At 41.3% G+C, this 25,427-nt stretch overlaps 1 protein-coding gene across 6 annotated transcripts in view; it reads right to left on the bottom strand.

Moving 5' to 3' along the window:
- The window catches only part of CLSTN2 (calsyntenin 2), a 647,841-nt gene that overhangs the window by 391,032 nt on the left and 231,382 nt on the right, over window positions 1-25,427 (bottom strand). For 3 of the 6 annotated variants that reach the window (XM_027584720.2, XM_027584721.2, XM_027584722.2), the window contains 2 exons: window positions 23,466-23,662; window positions 16,847-16,969 (listed from right to left, as the gene is read on the bottom strand). In XM_027584720.2, coding sequence (XP_027440521.2) covers window positions 16,847-16,969; window positions 23,466-23,487 — 145 coding nt within the window. In that variant the 5' untranslated portion in view covers window positions 23,488-23,662. Of the gene's footprint in view, window positions 1-7,882; window positions 8,004-16,846; window positions 16,970-23,465; window positions 23,663-25,427 lie in introns of all 6 variants that reach the window. The other 3 variants (XM_027584723.2, XM_027584725.2, XM_027584719.2) reach the window with 3 other exon arrangements.

Here is a 25,427-nt window from a genome sequence, read left to right as displayed (position 1 = left end):
AAACTGGACACCAAAAACCCAATCCATAGAAAGATAAATTGGAATTCAACAAAATTTTAAACTTTTGCCTTGAGAAAGACCATGTTAAGAGGATAAAAAGCAAGCTACATGATGGAGAAAATATTTACAAACCAGATATCTGACAAAGAACTAGTGAGTGTTAAGAATATGTAAAGATTCCACCCCCCTTCATTTTTCAGAGGGGGAGATGAACCATGAGAGACTATGGACTCTGAGAAACAAACTAAGGGTTCTAGAGGGGAGGGGGGTGGGGGGATGGGTTAGCCTGGTGATGGGTATTAAAGAGAGCACATACTGAATGGAGCACTGGGTGTTATGCACAAACAATGAATCATGGAATACTACATCAAAAACTAATGATGTAATGTATGGTGATTAACATAATAAAATTTAAAAAATAAATAAAATTTCAAAAAAAAAAAGAGAACATGTAAAGAGCTCCCAAAACTCAACAGTAAAAACACAAACAATCGAATTGGAAAATGGGCAAAAGACAAAAAGAGACAATTCGTGGAATATGATATATATATGGCAAATAAACACATGAAAAGATATCTAACATCATTAGCTACTAGAGAAATGAAAATTAGAACTACAATGAAATAACACTACATACTTATTTGAGTGACTATAATAAGAAATAGGAATAACATCAAATGCTGGTGAGGATGCAGAGAAATTCCATCACTCATCCCATTGCTGATGGCTAGTAAGTAAAATGGCAATAGCCACTCTGGAAAACAGCTTAGCAGTCTTGTAAAAAATGAAACATGCAACCACCATACCATCTTACAATTCTACTCCTTGACATGCCAGAGTGAATACTTATTTTCACACAAAAACTTGTATTCAAATGTTTACAGTTAGTTTTGTTCATAATAACTAAAAACTGGAAATAACCCAGATGTCCTTCAGTGGATGCATAAACTGTGGTACATTTATCCCATGGAACACTGCTTGGCAATAAAAAGGATAGACTATTGATACAGGCAACAACCTGGATGCATTTCCAGAAAATGATGCTGAGTGAAAAAAGTTCCAATTCTAGAAGGCTGCTCACTGGAAGATTCCATTTATTTATTTATTTATTTATTGTTTCAGAGGTAGGTAGAGTTTAGTAATTTTTCAGTTGTATCCCAGGGCTCATTACATCAAGTGCCTCCTTAATGCCCATCAGCAGTTACCCCATCCCCCTAACCACCTCCCCTCCAGCAACCCTCAGTTTGTTTCCTAGGGTTATGAGTCTCTGATTTTGTTTTATTCCCCCCCATTCCCCCATGAGCCTCTGTCTTGTTTCTTAAATTCCACATGAGTGAAATCATATAATTGTATTTCTCTAATTGACTTATTTTGTTTAGTCTAATACCCTCTAGTTCCATCCATGTCATTGCAAATGGTAAGTTTTTTTTTTTGATGGCTGAGTAATATTCCTGTGTGTGTGTGTGTGTGTGTGTGTGTGTGTGTGTGTGTGTGTGTGTGTGTGTCACATTTTCTCTATCCATTCATCTGTCAATGGACATGTGGGCTCTTTCCATATTTTGGCTATTGTGGACATTGCTGCTATAAACATTGGGGCACAGGTACGCCTTTGGATCACTGTTTGTATCCTTTGGGTAAATGATGATTCCGTACTGGAAATGACAAAATCATTCAAAGGGGAACAGACTAGTGGTTGCCAGGAAGTTAAGGAGGGTGTGGGTGGGAGGAAAGTGGGTGTGGCTATAAAAGGGTAACATAAAGGATCCTTGTGGTGATGGAAATGTTCTGTATTTTGACAATCAATGTCAATATCATGGTTGTGATGTTGTACTATGGCTTCCCATGGTGTTATCACTGGGGGAGACTGGGTAAAGAGTACACAGGGTCCCTCCATGTTATTTCTTACAACTGGATGCAAATCACCATGATTTGAAAATAATTTTATGTTTAAAAAATCAACCTTCTTAAAAGAAATTAGCCAACACTGAGTGGCAGCTGCCTCTTCCCTTAGGTAAGGTAACTTTCCACTACCACAAGGAATTTCTTTGGATCACCACTGTCCCCTCTAGTATCCAGATCTCCCTAAACTAGGCCTCTTCCTGCACTGGCTACATTGAGTGTGGGAGTAGTGATCTGGGAAACACACTAGGTGGGGTAGATTTGCTCCCAATCACATCAGAGGGCCGCCAGGAGTCAGTCTTAGCCCCTGCAGTGTGCAAAGTGGGCACCAGATGAGACTTCCCTGAACACCAATGTTCCCCATGTCTACCCCCATGCTGTTAGCTGTAGGTTGGGAACCCACTCAGTCCTTTCAACTCAAATTAGCAAATATTTACTAGGAGCCTCTAAGCTAGGTTGTATGCCAGGATACAAGGATAAACAAGCTCACTCTGGTATGAGGAACAGACAAATAGATTAAAAGTGCAGCAGAACGCAGCTGAATCCAGGAGCAAATACACCAAAAGCAATAAGAGAAGGTGATAGGTTAGCTTAAGCACAAAAGACAATATCGATCATTCATTGCACCAACTTTAATTGAACACCTACAGTGCTAGGTGCTAGGCACACACAATGGATTCAGACTCAAGACCAATGAGAGGGCCAGGGGCATGGATAGACAACTGAAGCACAGCGTGGCAAGTCCCATGGCCAAAGAAAGAACTGCTCATGGGAACCACGAGGATGCCCCTTAGGAGACAAGGGTCTATTTTACATGCTGTCACTGCAGGAGTCCTGGTGGGGTGGACATGATCCTGATATGGGGCATGTGGAATTACATGGTCCTTCTTGCTATTCCCCTGCTATCTGGCTGTTCACACTGGCTTGCATGTGGCTCAGGACGTCTCCATAAATCAGGTTCAGACACATGGAGTGACGTCTGATGGACGGTGTGTGGGGATGAGAGGAGGGACGAGTGGAGGGCGTCCGCGGAAATCACGTAACTGACAGGAACGTTTGCTTGTCAGAGGAAAGTAATACTATGAAACTACAAAAGAAGGAACTCAGACAGTCAAGGGCAGGTCAGTGGGGAGCACTTGAGCGGAATATTACTTATCACAGCACAGCTCCAGGGCTGGTATGTGAACCCATCCCTTATATCTATGGCCTGGGAACCCCCCATCTGTCTCTGGAAAGGGAGGAGTTTATGGTAAAAACAAAGAACTGTAGTACTGGGAGTCCAAGCAACGTTTCTATGGGAACCCCTGAGCAAGAGTTGGCCAGAAGAGGAAAAAAGCCATTTCCTCCTGGGAAGGGAGGGAGGTGATGAAGGGGAGTGCCACATGGGCTGACCCGGGGCCCATCATCATCATAGTGGACACGAAAGAGAGCATCACAGCAGTAAGCATCTGGAGGCAGGTAGTGATGGAGCACCCAGTGGCAGAGACTGGGATAGAATACACCCCAAATGGTCCGGCTGGCCCACCGCATGTGAGGCACAGTGGCATAGACGGCGTCACTTAACGTGACAGACAACTGGGAACAGCACCACGTGGGGTGGTGTAAGGGCAGGCTGCGGTGTTTTATCTGTTATCCCATCTCTTTAGGGACTCCGAGAGAGAGGCACACCAAAAGGGAAAGGACCAAGGGGTGCTCTTTGTGCAGTGGACTCAGGGACAAAGAGCATACACAGTCTTTACCCTTGCAATCCACAGCCTTGTGGAGCCAGGAGAGGGGCTTTTGCTAATGTACCCTCACTTCCCAAACTTGTGTTATTTTTCTTCCTTGCCTTTCAAATTTTGCTATTTGTATCATTAATGTGCAGGAAGAACTCCTGCCACACTGGCATTCACCTTTCCACCAAAAAGAAAAAAAGAAAAAAAACTAAAACCGAAACAAAAAACAACACAAAGTATTGTATTTTAATGAAGTCCATGGCCACCCAAACTAATCATTACAGAGGATGTCATTTACCATAGCACTCAGCTGGAACTTAGATAAATAATAACAATTTTTAGTTTGTAGATCATATTGAACTTGGCTTAATAGGCTCTCTCTCCAAACCTCTGAAAGGATGGCTCATAAAAAAGTAATTAGTTTATATAGACTGTCAAGGTTCATGGGGGACAGCTGGCCTTTGATGCCTCATCTGTGATTACAGGCAGCTACAAGATAATAAAATCGAGCTCTGAATTCACGCCAAGGTGTTCAGTGATCTCACACTGGACACAATGCCAAGCAGAATGAACTATAAATGCCTGCTACACTCTTCTTTGCTTTGGAATCTCGAACAAGTCTAAGACATTTAGGACTTACGTTCATAGGCCCCAAATTCCTATTAAAGTAAAACCATTGACCTTACATATTCATGTTCATAATTAATATTTGTGATGGGCTCCGATTCCAGGCCTATTCAATATGGCCACTGTTGTAAGCTGTGGAAATGGCTTCTGGACAAGGGATTTGAATCGGTATTAATTTGTCTAAGCTTGGCTATTAAACGGTCCAATTACTGACTGTTGGAGCTGGTTTTCAGTCATCATTGATTTCACTGTGATGATCACCGGTTATGGCTTTTTAAGAGGATTTCTTCAATGCTTTCAAATTCCCTGCTCATTCTTAACTATGCTGCCCCCTTACCTGAACATTCTTGGGCTCTATTTTCTCCTGTAGCTCAAACAATGCCCCTGTCCTCAATACGGAAAACCATATTAACAGGTGGTTTTCATTTGGCCTCTTTGATTTCCAGGGATAGAGACATAGTCATCTCAGCAGAGAGTGGAAATGAAAGTACAACAATGAGAATAATTTCATGGAAATCCAAGATCACCAGCACACCAGGACCACTTGGGAATGGAGGCCACAGTTTCAAGAGGAAACACTTAGACCCTTCCCTCCAGGCACAGCTGCTTCTCCCTGGGTCCAGCTGCATCACCTCAGTCTGCTGACCAAGGGCTCTTAACTGTGATTTGCATGTGTTACAGAAACTTCATTCGGAACCCCCACACTCCCCCATGTTCCCTTAGCACTCAAATAGGAAGACCATTGGCCTGCGTGGCCTTTTCTATCCAGGTAGCAAGTCACACAGGCTGTAAGGAGTTTATTCATTGGCTGCCTTGAGCCAGGTGCCCACTTCAGGCCCAATCACAGTTAGGGAGGGGGGTCTGGATCTCGTGGCCTAGAATTTGGCCATCGGGGCAGTGAGTGGGAAAGGACCATAAACGTGTTTGCATCACGTTTGTAAATCAGGCCATAGATTTGGAGTACCCGATACCTCAGGATGTGTTCAGGCTTGGAGCTTTGATGTCTATATCCTCTGAATTGTTTCTCCAATAGAAATAAAGGTGTGTTTTTTGTTTCACTTTTTTGTATTTCCTGATTTATTGTATAAGGAACCCTGGCTTTGGAGTTAGGTTTGACCCATTGTCTTTCGCTAAGGCTGGACAGAGTCAGAGACACCAAGGACTGAGGCTAGGACCTTGTGCCCCCTCCTGCTGAGTCCACTAGCTTGGGATGGAGCAGAACCAAATGATGGTGAAAGAGAAGAGTGGTTAACAGGGAGTAGTAGAGAACAGCGGCCTTGGAGCCACTCCTAAGAAAGACCGTCAAAATGGAGGGACATGGCACCATTTCTCTAGCGGGATATCAGGATTGCTACAGGCCAGCCCAGTGACTGCTGCATGCCTCCCATTCTTCTCCTCTTTGAAAGGGAGCTTGTTGAGGTTTTCCCTTCCCTGGAGGGTAGATGGTAGATGATAACTCATTGGGCTCTGGAGCAAGAGAACTGATCTAGACCTGTCTTAGGCTGCAAGCCAGATGCCATGATTGGATGCAACTTTTGGGGATTCTAAAATAAAGTGAGCATATTCTACATGAGGAAGAGGTGTGAATAGTTGTGGCCTAAGGGAAGGCTGTGATAGAATGACCACACCACACCGATGACCCCAACTTGTCACCCCTCTTTGCCCTTGGTAGTCTACTCCTACACTGACTCTGGGCTTGGCCATGTGATTTGTTTGGCCAGTGAGACAAACTTGTTCCAAGTAGCTTGCCAAAGTGCTTGCACATATCTGTGCTCTTTATGCTTTTCTGTGATCACTCAGTGTGAGACACTCAGCCTCGCCTGCCAACATGCTTGGGCCAGCACACATGGGAGAGAACAGTGTCATCCCAGCCAGGGCCACTCTAGACCAGCCAGCCTATAGCCTACTCACCAACTGCCCACAGATACCTGGACAAGCCCAGGGGCCAGCCGAGCCTGGCTCACATTAGCAGAGCTGTCTAATAAACAGGCAGACTCTCAAGAAAGAATTAATGGCTGCTTTTTGATGCTCCTAAGTTTTGGAGAGGTTGTTACACAGCAATACCTAACTGAGACATCTGATTAGAATTACAATTTCACCATTACTACTGTGTTCTGAGAAAATTACATAATCTGATTTAGCCTCAGTCTCTCCTATAAAATAGGAACAATGATAATGCTTATTTCTGAGGATTGTCATAAAAATTAAATGATATAGTGTGTGCAAAATACCTAGTACAGTGCCTGGTATATGGTAAGTGCTTGATAAATATTAGTTAATTTTCAGTGCTGTTATGTGCAAATTGTTTTTTTTTTTTTTGTACAAGGGTGTAAGACCAAGGGGACAAGCAGGAGCTGAAATCTACCTCTTTCTCCACTCGTCACACTGTGTGCTCTAATGTGGGAGAGCGTCCATATGTAAGAAAGCGCACCTGTTTCTAATTTTCACAGTTACCATATGGGCTGGCACCAGTCCTGCTATTATTATTGATTTCATTGTTCACTTTTCATCTTGTTTTAGTATAATACTGCCATTAACTCAGAATTCCAGAAGAATTGAAATTCCTACCTTCAAGGGCTTTTCTCAGGCAATCTAGTGCCAGTTTCTGGCACTTTCTATCCTAGACCTCCACATCCTTCCTGTGGAGTGACCAGTTCACTCCAGTTTACCAAGATCTTTTTGGTTATAGCAGTGGAAGTCCTATGTTCCAGGAAACCCTCAGTCCTGGGAAAACCTTTCTATCCTTTCTTTCTGGCACTTTCTATCCTAGACCTCCACATCGTTCCTGGGGAGTGACCAGTTCACTCCAGTTTACCAAGATCTTTTTGGTTATAGCAGTGGAAGTCCTATGTTCCAGGAAACCCCCAGTCCTGGGGAAACCAGCATGGTTTGACTCCCTGAACGTCCCTCACTTTTCAGCCTAACTGACAGAAAATGACCCACAGGGAACACCGGGTCTCCCTTAGATATTAGTTTGAACAGGAGCAGGACTTTGCCAGAGTCCTCTCAATGAGAAGGTCAGGGGTACTGGTGAATAGCCTCTTACTTCCAGTTAGACTATGGAGCCCAGCCCCTGCTGTGAGCATTTATCTGGGATGCTCTTGTTCCTTCCCTCCTTCTTCTGTACTCTGGCTCCTAGGCCCTCCTCCAGCCATCCTGAGGGGATGTCCCCCTCAGTGCCCGCCTCTGACACTGACCACAAGAGGAGCTCATGTGACCATACTCACAGGGGACCCAGCTGCTGCCAAAGAACCCTGTGCAACTAGGCTTCCATGGAAGGGCCTGGGACACCGGGATTAAACATGGAACATAATGGAGAAGAGGTGGACAGTGGAATTCTTCAGACGAGATGGGCCATCCTAAACTTACCTAGACTGAATTGCCATACAGCAAAAATACACATGGCCTTCAAAATGAGAGAAATGAAAACCAGAACAAAAAGGCCTGGTGGCAGGCAATATGCAGACAGCTTTAGGGACACTGAGAGCAAGTCTGGGGTGGGCAAAGAAAGAGGATAATTAACAAGAAGAAAGAAAATTCAGGGCAAAGACCCCAAACTGATGGGCAGCAGCGAAGCCGGGAAGCTCCTTATTCTTCCTCCAGCAGAGCCAGCTAAACCACAGAAAGGGGCCACCGACTACCTCTGTGGTAGGACAGATGTTCACTCCTCTTCTCAGCAAGGCCAGCGCTTTGTGCTCCAGGCTCCACGAGCCCAAGGATTATATGGAAGGCCGTGTCCAGTGCTGAGATCTGCCTCCTGAGCTTCTTGGCCATCAGCAGATAGGAGGGAGGAGTAAAAAGTGTGAAAAGGAAGCACGAGTGAATGCAGTGCTCATGGAGAGATAACCAAGAAAGGGATCTAAATATGCCCCCAACCCCAATCAGTCACTGTCAACGTTGGCAGTTGCCAAACTGGTGGAAGATAGAGTGCCAAGAACAGAGCCAATTCAATACTTTAATTTCAGAGTGATGGATATACCTGCTCTTTCTTTCTCCTAGTTTGCCTGGCAGATCCCTCCTCCACCACCACCGGGACCAGGACCACAGGTGGTTCAACAGGCCTTGCTGCTCCTGGGGACTACAAATGGATGCTGTCATGGCCACCCTCCACAGAGGACACAAGCATCAACTTGACCAGGTCTTCTGGTTTATTTACTGGTTGCTATGTCCTCGCTCTGCATTTTCCCCAGCTCTAAAGCAACTTCTGTATTACCCTGCTGAATTCTCAAATCACACCTTGCCTACAACTGGAAAGCCTGAGATAACAGTCACTGTAGTGAGGGAGAGAATTCATCACAGGGATGGAGGCCCGAAGCCTGCGGGGACAGGCACTGAGGGCTCTGCCACAGGCTGCAGACGGGTGTGGGAGTCAGTCCAGTTCTTACTTTCCCATCTATTCTGAACCCCACCATCTGCTCAAAAATTGGTCAATCACAGTTCATATCAGCAAAAACATCTGACAACACAATCTCAATCTGTCACTGAAAATAGAACACATCTGGGTTTTTTTTACTATCTATGAACTAAACCATAAACATGAAACCCTGACTCCTGTTTGTTTAAGAAAAGTATTTCAAACAAAGTTGCCCATAGTAATGTTACATTTTTTAAGTGGAAAAATACTGAAATGACCTAAATATATAAAAGGACGGAATGGTTAAATAAACTATGATGGGGCTATACGATATATAATTATGTATCCTACTCTTAAGTAATATTTTAAAATATATTTTGGCCAGCTTGGAATAGGTCTATGAAAAATGAAAACACAAAAACTCTGAACCATGTATACGATGGTCCAAATTAATAAGAACTACGTATCTATATATGGATAGAAAATGGTCTAGCAGGCTCTTGGAATGTGGGTTAATTTTGTTTTATTCCTTAATCCTTTTCATAATTTTCACATGTACTCTAATGAATAGACATTGGTCCATGTCTTTCTGGTCCTATTCATTCTTGATTCTATTTCTGTGAGGTCCAAGGCTGTAATTCAGACTGTGGATTCCAGAGAACCCACAGTTCTCTGCAAGGACTGCCACAAACTGATTTCTAGGTGAGGCCAAGAATGCTCAGATACCAGGGTGGGACACCAGGGGGCACCTTTCCTCTGGCCCAGAAGATTGACCCCCACACAAACCAGCTGGAATACAAAGTCCCATCTACTGTGAGGCCAACACAGATGCCTCTCCTGTTGCCAGAGTCAGAGCTCAGAGAGCCATGGGGCAGGACAGACTGAAGACGGTGGATAGTCCTGCAGTGGATGGGTGGGGAATGAGGTCCAGGGGGATTATGGTGTTCTACTTGGTACTCAATCATAGACCTCTTCATGGTTTTCGCCACTGCCATGAACTACCTACTTATTTATTTACATTTTTCTTTAAATTGGGGTTTTAGGGGCACCTGGGTGGCTCAGTGGGTTAAACATTGACTCTTGGTTTTGGCTCAGGTCATGATCTCAGGGTCATGAGTTGGAGCCCTATATCAGGCTCCACGCTAGGCACACAGTCCGCTTGTCCCTCTTCCTCTCGCTCTGCCCATGCCCCACCCCCTTCACATAAAGGCGCATGAGCTCTCTTAAATAAATAAATAAATAAATAAATAAATAAATAAATAAATAAATAAATAAAATCTCAAAACAAAAATTGGGGTTTTAAAAAACCCAAATGAATTTTTTTAAAACAAGCTGAAAAGCCAACAATATTTGTCTCAAAAAAAGAAAAAGGAATCTAAATAAAATACAACAGAATTGTACTAAAATTCTACCTCATCAGTGTTGTCTATGGAATGCTTTGAGATAGAGCTTGTTCCTTCTTTGTCAAAAAGAGACATTAGCAAATATTTGAGAGGTGTTGAGCCTCCCAAGCTGCCTTTCTCCTTGACATAATCAGAGAGACTGAAGAAGAACTTAAAAGGGAATGACCTAGCATGGGATTCAGCATTCTTTGACCTTATGTCCAGGTACCATGTAGATCTTCTACTGCCAATAAGATATGTACCCCACACTGGACAAGTGGCAGAGGACTTGGAGTCTGAGCATCTGGAATTGAGTGACAGGGCTGAGCCGTCCTCAGCTAGGTAACCTTGAATAGTTACTTAATTTTTTTAAGTCTCGATGTCCTCTTTTGCAAAACAGAATCATGATAGCTGACCTTTTTGTTCCACAGAGTTGGTGTGAGGCTTGGATACAATTTTGTGTGCCACGCCTGGCACGTGTGTGTGTGTGTGTGTGTGTGTGTGTGGTGTGTGTGTGTGTGTGTGTGTGTGTGTGTGTGTGTGTGTGTTTATAATAAAAGGGCATATGGTTTGCAGTAATCTAAAAGTGTATCTTGCAACTAATTACTCCATAGGGACAGGTTATAGGTGCAATTTAAGGAAATGTATTGCCAAGTAATATTTATAGAGTTCAGCACAATTCACAACTTGCCTACATTATTTAACTTATTGTCTCCTCACTGCCACATCAGTCTGGGCAACATAGCTTGATGGATGATGGCATTAAGCCTTTAGAACAAACACCAAACTCACTTTTCTCCTTTCTTTAACATCATTATCACAGGTTATAATCACAGAACCGTAATCAGCCTAAAATGAATAAAACACTGTGGCTTATTGATGATACTAAGAATTACACTTACTTTGATTACTCTCATTTTTACCATTGCTAAGATTATTAGCACTGAGACATACTGGACATCTACTGGTGGCCAGGAGTGCTCTAGGCACTCAGCATTAGTATCTTATTTAACCCATATATTAACCTAGAGGTAGGTATTGTGTTTACCCCCATTTTAAATATTAGCAAACTGTCCTTCAGAGGAGTTCAGTAACTTATCCGAGACCTTACAGCTAGCAAATGGCAGAGCCTGAATATAAAGCAGGTCAAGCCTGTGGCTGTTCACACCCTCATTCTCTTCCTCCCATAAGACACAGGGGCTGCACAAACCCTTGGGGAGGACCCCTGCCATCAGGGACCTAGGGCGCCTGAAGCACAAGCAATGACCCTGGGCAGGTCCAAAGATAAGGTGGGCAGACTCTGAGCAGAACAAGGAGGGTGAGTGGAGTTAACCACAGAGAGGGGAGAAACTTCTGTTGCAACCAGCTAATCAACCCAGGCCAAATCACATCCCAGGCAATTTTCCAGGCAGCCTTCAGAGAGTCACCCAGCCTGAGAAGCCAGCCAATTATGCCTGATCATTCTCTGTTGCCCTGTCCTCACAAAAGACAAGTCCAGACTGGCCCAATGTAGACAAATGAACAGCTCTATTATCTCTGAAAGGCAATCTAATTCCCTTCAAATTTAAAAGTCTCCACAGTTTCCTAACAGGCCTCAGTGGGGCTCATGTAGAAATTAATAAGTTCACAGTGTGCCCAGCTTGCTTTCATTATCATTTTTTGCCCATGCAATGGACAAGATTTTCATTATTACTTAAGGATTTTCCTGGATCTGATTCTCTAAGAAGGTCATGTCCATGGGGCTCAGACACTAGGTTGAGAACTAAGTTAGGTCTAATGGACTTGACTGAGGTCTGAGGGAGGATTCACTGACTGAGAGTTGACACCTCTAGTAATCAGGTGAGGCAGGGATCAAAAGGCTACATCACTGGGAAAAAGAACTCAGAAAAAGTGGTAAAAGTCCCTGGGCTGCAGTCCCAGCCCCATGGCTGGCCTGCCCTGGGATACTGAGCAAGCTGCTTGGCCTCTCTCTGAGTTGGTTATCTCCTCTACTAAATGGGCAGAGAAAAGGATATGGAAAAACAAAACAAAACAAAACTTGAATTTATTAAGCTTCTACTCTATCTTGAATCATTATAACATGCGTCATAGTTATTCTTTAAATTTAATCAAAATAACAACACTGGAAAGCTTGTATTATTTTACAGATGAAGATGATGAGGCTACTGTTATTGGTGATTCTACCACATGGGTCACTAAATCACACCATTAGAACGAGCCATACAGGAGTTAGGGAATGAGACTAGTGTGGTGAGAACGGGACTGCAAACTTATACAACTATTCTGGAAAGCAATTGAACATGTTTCTGGAACTTTATTTTTTATTTAATTAATTAATTAATTAATTTTTTTAAGTAGTCTCCACATCCAGCGTGGAGCCCAAAGCAGGGCTTGAACTCACAGCCCTGGGATTAAGACCTGAACTGAGATGAAGAGTCAGACATTTAACCTACCGAGCCATCCATGTGCCCTGTTTCTGGAATCTTAAAATGTTTGATCAATTAATTTCAATTCTGGAAACCCATCCAAATGATAAAATCAGAAATGTAGACATATTATATTAAAAAAGAATTGTAGCAGACAAATTGCCTATCACCTCATACCTGTCAGAATGGCTCTCATCAAAAAGCAATAGGTGTTGGCAAAGATGCAGAGAAAGGGAACGCTTGTGTACTGATGGTGGGAATGCAAACTGGTACGGCCACTATGGAAAACAGTATAGAGATTCCTCAAAAATATTACAAATAGAAATACCATATGATCCAGCAATCCTACTTCTGGATATATATCCAAAGGAAATAAGTTCAGGATTTTGAAAAGATATCTGCATTCCTATGCTCATTGCAGTATAATTCACAATTGCCAAGATGTGGAAACAACCTAAGTTTCTGTCAACGGAAAAATGGATAAAAAAGATGTGATGTATATATACAGTGGAATGTTATTCAGCCATGAGAAAGAAAATCTTGCCATTTGTGACAACATGGATGGACCTTGAGGGCATTATGATCAGTGAAATGAGCCAGACCCAGGAAAACAAATACTGCATGATCTCACTTATATATGGCATCTACATGTGGAATCACTTATATCACATATATAATATCACTTATATGTGGATTTACTTCTATGTGAAATTGGCTTTAAAAAGCCCAACTCACAGAAACAGGGAATAGAATGGTAGTTACCAGGGACTGGGGGTGGGAGGAAATTGGGAGGTGTTGTCAAAGGGTAGAAACTTTCAGTGATAATATGAATAAGTTTATGGCATGGTGTATCTAATTTATGGCATGGTGATTATATTAGTAACATTGTATTATATACATGAAAATTGCTAAGAGAGTAGATCTTAAAAGTTCTTACCACAAGGGCGCCTGGGTGGCTCAGTCGGTCAAGCGACTGCCTTCAGCTCAGGTCATGATCCTGGAGTCCCAGGATCGAGTCCCGCATTGGGCTCCCTGCTCGGCAGGGTGTCTGCTTCTCCCTCGGACCCTCCCCCCATCTCATGTGCTTTCTGTCTCATTCTCTCTCTCAAATAAATAAATAAAATCTTAAAAAAAAAAAGTTCTTACCACAAAAAAGAAATAGTGATTACTTGAGATGACAGAGGTGTTAGCTAAGACTATGGTGGTAATCATTTTGCAATACAGAAGTTTATCAAATCAATACATGGTACACCTTAAACTTATACAATGTTATATGTCAATTATATCTCAATAAAGCTAGAAAAAAAAGAGAATGGTAAGCTACAGAATATTCACTGAGAAAGATATCATGTAGTCATTTAATCAGCTGCAGAATAAGATATAATAAATGGCATATTTTCATTAGTTTAGTGGGAAAAATAAATTGTTAGAATTGAATATGAGGTGTGATCACAATTTTTGAAAAAAAAAAAAGACTAGAAAAATGACTAGAAGTAAATACTCTAAAGTGTTAACAGAGGCTCTCTCTGGGGGTAAGAAAACATATTTTTCATACTTTTTTGTGTTTCACTATATTTTTCACATTTTCTACAATAAACACTTATTGTCACAATCAAGAAATATACAGTAAAAGCTAGTCTATATCCCTGAATTTTGCATTTATATGCAAAGTGTGATCATGACTTTTATTCAAATGAGTGCTATTTTACATAGGAAATTTTTCTTAAAAAAATTTTTAAAAGGGGAATTCACAAAAGAAATTAGACAGGGAAAAAATGATATGGATGGAACCATCTCCCAGCAAGCTTACAAATCACCTCACAGACTAAATTGGAAATAAAGACCAGTGGGAAAGGGGTAGAAAAACTGATACACAATACAAGAACAGTTGATAAGGGGGGGACTAAAATCTGCAGTTGACTTCCAGAACTGATGGAGCTGGCAGATATGAATTTTTCAATTTTATGAGAATGATAGGGATCTGAAATAAATCTTCAGTATTTTCTTTTTAAGATAAATGTTTTAAAATAAACGTCTGCAGCATGGATGAATGGCTAGTGCCTGTGTCCTGTCTTAGAGCTGATCATAAATAACACTGAGAAAAATAGCTTTGACCATTCCAAAAAGCACCTTTATTTTTTACTCTTAAGAGCTTGGAAGATTATATTTTGATGCATTAAGCTGGATTTTTTTTATGCAGCTGCAAATACCAAGAGGAGCATAGAAATTTTCTTCAGATGGAAATAACTACTCAGGCCTTGGCTTAGAAGCAAATCTTCATTTCCAGATGTGTCTGAAAACCAGTGGGCACATCGAATGGTCAGAATACAACCTTAAGTTTAAAGGCATTTGATGGATTTATGATTTAGAAACCCTTTGTTGAATCTTGAGGTGAAATTATCAATTGTTCTGCAGCCCCATAACCAAGGAAAATAAGTAATCTTTTGTAAGTCCAAACTTCTAAATATCAGATTTGCTTAAATTGCCCCCCGCCCAATTTCGGTCTGTACCTTAAGGAGCTTATAACTTTACTGTAGGACAGCTTACTCAACAACTTCAATTTCCTAGTTCACTATTGGAGAACAGGGCTATGCTGAGGGTAGACATAATGAAGAATCAGATACATCCTTCATCTTTAAAGTGTTCGCTTCACTATACTAAAGTGACTTAATGGCACACATTTACTTCCTGTTTAATATGTCATTGTTTTTTTTCTGTTATGTTTTAAAGAGGAGTCACACACTTGAAAAGAAAGGTGAACAAGAAGACCTGCTTGGTGGGAAGACCTCTGCACACGGGCTGTAGAGAAGGGGCTGAGGGAAGCCAGGAGCCCATACTCAGTCTCAAGAGGGAAGCCATGACTTAGCCCTGTATTTCCAATCTAGTTCATCAAGATAAACCAGAATCCTGTGTTTTTGTCCTAAATCTCCCACTTTTTAAATACTGTCTCTATTTTGTTAAGCACACAGTGCATTCCAAACCAAACATTTCCATGACCGAAACAGTTTTGCTAGTGTTTGTTTTAAAATCTCATTTCTAGGGGTTAAGAATTGCTGATTAACGCTAGTATCATCTAGTTATGTCCAAGAAGGGGATGCACTGGAATATTCCCAGGTTGGCAAAGAAGGTCTGGGGAAGACAACTCATCTTTTGTGGAAAAGACAGCATGGGATTCATACTTCCAAGTGGAATTTGGTTGAGCTGGGACCTCTGAGGATGGCTGGAAGGTGTATGGAAATATCCTAATTCTAAACACCATGGAAGTCACAGTTAGGTGCCCTTGGTGGTTATCATGCTACATAAAATAAAGATAAAGCCTTCTTCTGAGAATCGAGATACCTTCCCCATGCTCCGCAAGAATGCTTATGGGTTTATTTTCACATAATGCTGAATTTCCCCATTTAACCCACCCCCTCATTCCTTACTTTACAATGCTCCGTAATGAAAAAAGGGCCTTCATAGAGCTTATCTCTTAGATGTGTGAAAGAGCCAATTTTTTCCACCCAAATAGCTCATAATGTAGCAGACAAACTGTCAGAAAAAATAGACTTCATCATGGTGAAAACCTCAGCCTGGCACCCATCTATCATAAAGCACTCTTCTAGAAATCTTGAAAACCTTCATTAAATTTCCTGTCTTTCTCCTGACAGTTATAAAATGTTAACAATCTTACTCACGATGCAGGATCTTTAGAAATTCTTTGTCCATTCCTTCCTCCCCCTACCATCAGCCATCTTATTCTCTTTGCCAAAATCTGTGGCAACATGAGACAGCCATATTCTTCACACACCCTTCCTGAGACCTGGCCCTTGCAGGAAGTTTGAGAGGGAAGTAGTCATAATCTTGATGATAATGAGAAGACTCTCTAGCCACAAGCTGCAGAGGGCAAAATGGCACTGTGTTCTGATTCCTCCACCAAAACCACACCCACTGTGAAGCTCAAGGGCACAGCCCTGTCCTATCCTTAGCAAATATTTCCTGGTCTTTCCCCTCTCCACCTTTTCTCTTGCCAATCTACCAAATTATAAGTCTTCACCTGTCCATGATATATGTGTAGTTGGGACAGTGGGTCACATACTTAATCGTCTACAGGTCATCTCTCTAGAGGGAAAATTATTTCCCTATGGAACTTACTAGCCCAGCTTTTCCAACTCCAGAGGCCATTTCAGCAATATACCATCTCTCAAAAGAAGAAATAAAGGTCTTGCACTGGAGGCAATACCAAGGGAAAAAAAAAAACATAAATCAGAAATCAGAACGACACCAGATATCAGAACCACACCAGTGGTCAGAAGACACATACAGCTTTGAAATCACAGGCTGATCTGTGAGATGCACAGGGGATGACAACAGCTATAGATAGCCCGAGCCTGCGCTCTGTGGAGGCTTCCCAGCACACCTCCAAAGTGAGCCAAGCCCAACCGTAGTACACCATCATCTCACCTGCAAAAGGAACTGGTGCATCTTTATCCAGGGCTACAAGTGGTGGGTCCAAAATGACTGTGTCATTGTTCTCAGTTATGACTCCGTGATATGAAGTCTCGATCCATGGTTTGTGCTTGTTGACTAGAACACAATGGAAAAACAAAACAAAGATTGACTTTCAAGATCATCACTTGAATAGCTAATCCATAATATTATTAATATTGCACATTTGTCCAGTCATAGGCTCTCATCCAACAACCGCAGGAGAGACATAGAGCATTAGTTAGTCCCATTTTACACCTCAGTAACCAGAGAAGTGAGATTCAGAGAGAAGTTCAACAACTCATGTGAGCACAAAGAAAGGGCAGCACCGAGACTCAAACACATTTTTGGGCTCTGAGACCATGGGGTTTTCACCTTACCAAAATCCCATTATTTCTATTTCTGGATGCCCAGTGTAGATAGCTGCTGTTAAAAACTGACAAGCTTTAACTCTTCAATGCTACTATCTATTAATAGATGTTTCGGGGTTAAAGTCCATTATCAATCAACAAACTAGCAGCAGATCATGGATGTGTGCTTGAATTTCTGACCTCAACCTAATCTGATCCATCATTACAAATTGTTACTGCATTTTTTATACATACCTATCTGTATAAGTACCAACATATGTGTAAAGATACAACAGGCATTTGAATATTTTCTGATCATATAAAAACTGTGTCTATCTTAACAGTCTGAATTACCTAGCAATTTAAGTAGTTTTTCAGTAACTTGACCAGGTAAATGATATATTATCTAACGGAAAATTAACACACTTAAAATGCATATCAAATAAATGTTACTGGTTGAACTGTGACCCAGAAAAAAAGATAGGTTGGAACCCTAACCTCCAGTACCTTGGAATGTGACCTTATTTGGAGAGAGGGTTTTTATAGGGGTAATCAAGTAAAAATGAAGTCATTTGGGCAGGCCTTAATCCAAAATGACTGCTGTCCTTATAAAAAGGGGAAATTTGGACACAGAGACAGACGTGCACACATGTGAATGCCATGTATTCTGTTGCCACCAGCCAAGGAACTACCAAAAGCCAGGAGAGAGGCCTGGGACAGGTCTTTCCCCTGTACCTTCAGACCAAGCATGGATCTGTCAACAACTTGGATTTCAGACTTCTGGCCTCTAGAACTGTGAGACAATAAATTTCTGTTGTTCTAAGCCACACAGTTAGTAGTACTTTGTTAATATAGTCCTAGCAAACAAATACAAGACACTATGGTCAACAGGCACTCATGAAGGGTAGGGAACTTAAATAAAACTTGTGCTAGGGCTGGTGTAATATTCCTATGTGAATACCCCATGTCTGCCAATTCGAGATTTGTTCAGGCCCAGCCGTCCCCTCTCTGGAAGGCTGCAGTGGCCCCCTGACTGGTCTTCCAGTAAGAAGTCCTATTCCACTCCAATTCATCCTCAATACACGCATTAAAAATAATCTCAAATATTAATCTGATTACTCAACTGTGGTCTCTTTGGTATGTTCTTTTATTCCCCCACATACACTCACACAAATCTGATTGCAGAGTAGGTGTTTTAAAAACAAAATAATAGGTTAGAGAGAGTCCTAGAATAATCAAAGGTGTCCTGATGCCAATTCTCACACCCTGCTTCACAGTTTAAAAGATGGTATCGTGCACATAATGCTCCCCACAGCAACCTAAGAGGTAGGTGTGATCATTAAGAAAATGATGAAGAAACCACTTTCACAAAGTGTGGCTTTCCCAAGATGGCCACAGGGTTAAAAACTAATAATTGGGCAGACCAAAACTTTCTCATACTGGGTGATATCCAAAAAGCACACACATGTGCACACACACAGATTCATATTACAATATATATTCATGCACATTATAATATGTAACATACATTATAATATATATGCATATTATAGTGTATAATTTTCAGGAGCCACTGCAAAGCAAGAGCTTATAAAATTGAGAACAGCTCTGCTGCCGTGGCTCCTGTCCCCTTCCCCCACCATCATGCTTCTAAAGGTCAGTTAAAAGTTGCTCTAGGATTGGCGGTAGCCTCAAGCTAGCCACCATTTTGCTCCTTCTCAGCCGTTCCACAGCAATCATGAGCTAATCAAGAGTCAGTTTAGTGCGGCTGGGATATATGCCTTGTTCTTCTCAGGTCTTGGCTCCTGAGATCCATTTCTGTGGATTGGATCATGCCCAGGGCAGAGAGAAGCTCTGCCCACTGCAAGTCTGAATGGGACAGCAGGCTCCTCCACGCTCACATTCTGGCATTCAAACTGGTGCTTCATTATGGACCCTGGAAGAATTACAGCCACCCTGGGCTGTCCCCACACGCCTTTGCTCTTTTATTAGCCATCAACACAAATGCAATGTAAATAATTTGCAGCTGTTGGGAGAAACAATTAATCTTTTTTCCCTTTAATTAAACCTAGGGGCCTATTCATTAGAAATGTGTATAGAGGATATGCCACAAGCTCATCCCGTGTTTCAGATTTGCTATAGCGTTTGACTCGATGTCAGGCAACCACATCTAGAGTCACAGTTGCTGGGTTTCAGGCCTGGCTTAGCCACGTCAGGGCTGGTTCTACGTGTCAACTCCCTCAACTGTAACATGGGGAAAATGATACCACTGGCAGAGTTGTCATGTCATTCAGATGCCCTGGGCTGGACACACAGCCCTTAACCTTTCATTACTCAGATTCACCACCCTGCTCTCTGGCAGTGACAGTGTCAGCAGGAGAGGTGACATAGACCTTAGAGTTGAGGTTCTCCCTCATGAGTGGGGATGGGTTTACTTCCTTCTATCATAGGTCTGCCACCCTTTTCTCCTTTTAGTTGAGTACCTATTCCATATTAGGCATTTTACATACATATTAGGCATTTTACATACATTCATTAATCCTCACTATAACCCCATCAGATAAGATTTTATATCTCATTTTGCAGGTGAGGAACTGAAGCTCAGAGGGGTTTAAATGTTCCCTTTCTGTAAGAGTGTTAACATTCCTTACAAATTCCTTATTTTTCTCCCATCTTCTAACTTATTTCAGATCTTTCTTGACTTTTTCTTTGTCAAAGTTGATAAACATTTGCATTTTTATGTGTAAGCAAAATCAAATCTTTGCTTTGTCTATAGATCAAATCATCAGGGTTGCAAACAATAACTAAATTTACATTATTTTGACTATGAGACCTTTGTTCATGGCTGAGCTAAGTATTATGCAAGGTTCAACTGTCATTCCACAGGTGACATTCTCTATATCCAGACACGCCATCAAATAACTGAAATATTTGAGGCCATCCTCCTTTGTATATTCTTTGTTTCTGAACATAATGATTGTTTTTTTTCTTTCTATTGAGTTATGAAACACAGGACCTTTCCCCCACATCCCAACCATATTACAGCTTTTTAATCATTCCATCTATTACTCATTCCTCATTTGTAAAATGGAGATACTTATCTTCATAGGAATGTTGCAAAAATTGCATGAGATCATTTAGGCAAATCTAGTACCTCTGACGTGAATAGGCATTCAAATATTCTTAAATTCCCCTAAGCCCATTTCATGCTTCTGAGTGGCTGAAGTGTGGCCTTGCACCCTCAGAGGTATTTAGCCTAGCTCCATTCATTCAACAAGTATTTATGGGCACCTTAAATATGCAAAAACAGCTTAAGGATTGAGGGTAAAATGGGGAGGAGAGCTCCTGAAAGAAACATTTGACAAAATTCACCATCCATTCATAATCAAAACAATCAGCAAATGAGGACTAGAAGGGAAATTCCTCAACCTGATAAAGAACTTTTGTAGAAACCTATAGCTAATATCATGCTTAATGGTTAGAGAGTGAATGCACTCCCCTAAGAGCAGGAAGAATACACAAAGATATCCACTCTTACGCTGTACTGTACTATTCATATTGTACTGGAAGTTCTAACCCATTCAGTAAAGCAAGAAAAAAAAATAAGATTGTAAATTAACAGTAAAACTGTATTTGCAGAGAACATGATCCTCAGTGAAGCAAATTCTATGGGATCTACTAAAATGCTACTTGAACTAATAAGTGAGTTTAGGAAGACCACAGCACATAAAGTCAATATATAAAAATCAATCATATTTTTATGGACTAGCAGTAAACTATTGGAAATTTCAATAAAAAACGCTAATATAATAATATCAACACCATGAAATACCTAGGAATAACTTTCACAAAATACATGTAGCATCTGTACACCAAAGACTCTAATAAGACATTGCTGAAAGAATTTAAAGAGGACCTGGAGCAGTCTTAATGGAGAGATAGACAGTGTTTATGATTTGGTAGAGCCAAGATAGTTAAATGTAAATTTTTCCCTAATTGATCAATGCAAACCAAATCAAAATAATAGTAGGATTTTATAAATGGATAAGCTAATTCCAAAATTTATATGAAAATGAAAAAACCTGATATAGCCAAAACAATTCTGAAACAAAAAGGGCAAAGTTAGAAGACTCACACTACTTGATTTTAAACTTATTATAAAGCTACCCTAATCAAGTAGTAAGGTATTAACATAAGATAGACATACAGATCAACAGAAAAAGAAAGAGTGCAGAAAAAGACACACAAACACGTGGTCAATTAATTTCTGACAAACTTTCCAAGAAAATGTAATGGAGGGGAAGGATAGTCTTTCATTTATGCTGAGAAAAATTGGATATCCATACTTTAAAAAAAAGAATTCCAATTATACTGCACATTATACACAAAAATTATCTCTAAATAGATCGTGGTCCTAAATGTAGGCCTTAAAAATTGTGAAACCTTTAAAAGAAAGCATAAAAGAAAAGCTCGGTGTCCTTGAGTTAGGCAAAGGTTTATTAGAAGGGACAAAAAGAGCAATGAATAGAAGATAAAACTGATACATCAAAATTTATAAAATTATGAATTTCTATTCTTTGAAAAACACTCTTCAGAAAACATTTTTTTTAAAAGCCACAGACTGGGAGATAAAATTTGTGAGACATATCTCACAAAGGATTTATATCCAGAACATATAAAGAACTCCTGCAATTCAATAATGAGAAAAATAATCTGTAAAAAAGGGGAGGCAGCAAATATTTGAACAGACCTGTCATCAGAGGAAATAAGAACATGAAATGATGCTCAACGTTAGTAGCTAACAAGGATATGTAAGTTAAAGCCACAATTGGATGTCACCACACCACCACTAGAATGGTTAAAATAAGACTGACAATACCAAGTTCTAATGAAGATGTAAAGCAATTGAAACTCTCATACACTGCTGGTATGAATGTAAAATAATAGAGTCACTTTGGAAAATAGTTGGCAATTTCTTATAAAATGACTCAGCAGTTCCATTCCTGGGATCTGCCCAAGACAAATGAAAACATAAATTACCCAAAAAGACTTGTATGTAAATGTTCATAGAATCTTTATTCAGAAGAGTACCAAACTGGAAAATAAAATGGCCATCTAGTGAATGGATAAACAAATTACAGTGTATCTATAGAATGGACATCTACTCAGCAGTAATAAGAAATCAACTACTGATCCATACAACGAAATGACTGAATATCCAAAGCATTTCTCTGGTGAAATGAAGTGAAAGAAGTCAGACACAAAAGACTACATGCTATTTGACGCCATTCACATGACATTCTAGAAAATGCCAAAGTATAAGGACAGATTATGGATCAGCGGTTGCCAGGATCTGGGGGATGGGGTAGGATTTGCTTGTAAAGGGACATAAGAGAACTTTTGGACGACGGAAATGTTCTGTATCTTGATTGTGATGGGGTTACATTTCTGTGTGCCTTTGGGAAAACTTAGCAATGTGCACATTTCAAAAGGCAGAATTTTATTATGTATAAATTTTACATATAATTTATAATGTGGTAAGAACAAAGTTCTTATCCTCAAGGGACACTCAGACTGGAGAGGGGTCCATGATAACTAGTATGGCAAAAGATAGATAAGCAAAGAAAAAGCAGAGTGGTACAGAAAAAGAAAGGAGAAGCGCTAATCTAGGCATGGTAATCCAGAATTAGTTCCTGAAGATGGTAGATTCGAAGTCATGAGTAGTAGGAATTAAGCAGGGATAAAGGATGTGGGGGGTCCCAGGCAGAGGAACATGCATAGGAAAAGACCAATGGTAAAAGCACCTGGTAAACCACAGGGGAAATGTGAATAGTTAGGTTTGGCTGAGAATGAAGTTTGAGGGGCAAGTCCAGCCAAGAGACTGGACTGATGGATAGTATCTACATCACCCAGGGATTAATGGCATGTATAGATTCATCAAGGAGCCACCTCCAAACGCTGGCTTTATGGGACACCAGAGAACCAACTCCTTTCCAGAAAGAAGCAAGGTGTTGATGCTTATGCCTTGGCTGTTGTTAGGCAATCTCTTCCCTCCCCTGATGACTGTTCGTGTTTTTGTTCCAATAGACTGAGACCAGTCAGCTCATGCTTTGTTCCATTTGGTTGTTAACTTCAGAAGAACGGACTTTTTATCAGTTCTTCACGCGATAACATCTCTCTTTGTTACACAACTCTTCTTGAGGCTGAACCCTGTCATATCATGCCCCCTTAGGACTGCTTCTTACCTCTGTCTTGTGTCTTTCTCATGCTGTTTCAGCATCTGGAGAAATGCCTGTATCTTTGCACTCATACAGAGGAAACACCAGTGTGATATTTCTGCTCCATTTACAGAGAAATTAGGTCTTGCCACCCGAAGCGGCTTTAACTAGAGTGCAGATGCATTCTCAGGAGCACTCCTTGCCTTCTCTCTTTGCCTCCACCTCTGAAAAAGTGCATTAACACTCAATCCAAGCAGCAGGGCCAAGCAGCTAATGATTACCCTTTCAATCTTTCTATTCTCATCCTAAAGTTGACCCTCAGAACTCCAATACTTCCTTCTGGATAAAAGTGAACTGTTAGTAAAAAACAAAAACAACATACTGTACTGATTACAAAATGCTCTAGGAGAGGTTAACTTACACCCCAGTAAACAGGTCATTCTTGTGGTCAGGCTGGTCTTTTGCCTGTCATACCCAACTCCCCTCTTCTGACCTGATGCCCTGGCAAGGGTGCTTAGACCTGGGTGGATATCTAAACCCAGGGGAAATCAATGGGTGGAGTAGGCTGGGCAAGTTGGTTGGATCTTTCAATTTTCATTTAGGAGGCAGGCCCAGAACCTATAATTTATTTGGTGATAGATAATTTTTTTAAAGATTTTATTTATTTATTTATTCATTCATTTATTTGAGAGAGAGAGAGAGAGAGAGCTTTAGCGGGGGGGAGGAGCAGAAGGAGAGGGAGAGGGAAAGGGGAGAGAATCCCAAGTTGACTCTGTACTGAGTGCAGAGCCCAATGTGGCGCTCGATCTCATGACACTGAGATCATGACCTGAGCTGAAACTAAGAGTCAGACACTTAAATGACTGAGCCACCCAGGCACCCCTGGTGATGAATACTTGAGATAAAAGGCCATAAGCAGTTGGGGTGGCATACGTGTAATGGTTACTCCAAGTTTAGCGGGAGCTGAGAAGTCATTAAAATCAGAGAAAGCTAATCTGCCAGGAGACAGGATTTCGGAGCCAATAAGCAGAGACAAGAGAAGCACCCCAAGCAGCTGCAGGAGATACAGAGGCTGGCCATCCACACTTGTTTTCCAGTCAAGGTCCTGTTCAGTCTTCATGGACTCATCAGCCTGTTGGGTGTCTGAAGTTGCCAAGTGAAGTTTTTCATTCATTCTGCCCAGGCACCAATTTTTTTTTCTATTTGTACTTGTTTGAGCAGAGTACCTGTGCTTGCAATAAAATGATTCCTAACTACAATAACTGTAATAGCATTTTAAAAAAAGTATATTTATTCCCTGCTCCAGAGTGAGAGTAGGATATGATCCCTGTCCAGGAGAGGTCAGCCTGACTACAGGCAATTCTGATCTTTGATCTTGCACTTTCCTGCTTAGGATCCATCAGCAGTAATCCTGCCTTCAACTACAAGATCAGATGAAGACCCCCAAAGGCACCAGCTCCCCGATTACCCACACTTTTGCCCTCATTGTGCCATCTACTCCTCTCCTCTCCTTCCTCCTGACTCCTGCTTATACATCCTTCCAGATTCAGATCCAGCCCCACCTCCTCCAGTTGTCCTTCTCTGCACCTTATATCACCCTGTACCACCTGCTCTCATGCTACAGGTCCACTGCATTGCCATCAGCTGTTTCCCTGTCCCTCTTCCCCATACAAGTATGAGCCCTCTGCAGGAAGAGACAGCATCCTGGTCATGATGATATCCACAGGACCTAACACTGTGCCCAGAACATTGGTAAATGAGGTGAGCACACCACTGCCTCGCTGGCACCTCCAGTGCCTGAAGTAATTAGTGGCACTTTGATTCCAGTGAGCAGGTATTCCTACGGCACCCAAATAGAAAGAGGGCATGCCTCCCAAATCATAAGGTGACATTTGCCATCACTTAATTAGAGGCAATGTATCTTTCTTGCTAGAGGTACCAATTAGAGAGTTTTAAATACAAATCCCATGTGTGTGACTCATACATGCA

This window comes from Zalophus californianus, chromosome 1, assembly GCF_009762305.2.
Source record: "Zalophus californianus isolate mZalCal1 chromosome 1, mZalCal1.pri.v2, whole genome shotgun sequence".
Taxonomy (NCBI): domain Eukaryota; kingdom Metazoa; phylum Chordata; class Mammalia; order Carnivora; family Otariidae; genus Zalophus; species Zalophus californianus.
Note: the sequence above shows the minus strand (reverse complement) of the source record. Positions and strands in the feature narration are given on the sequence as shown.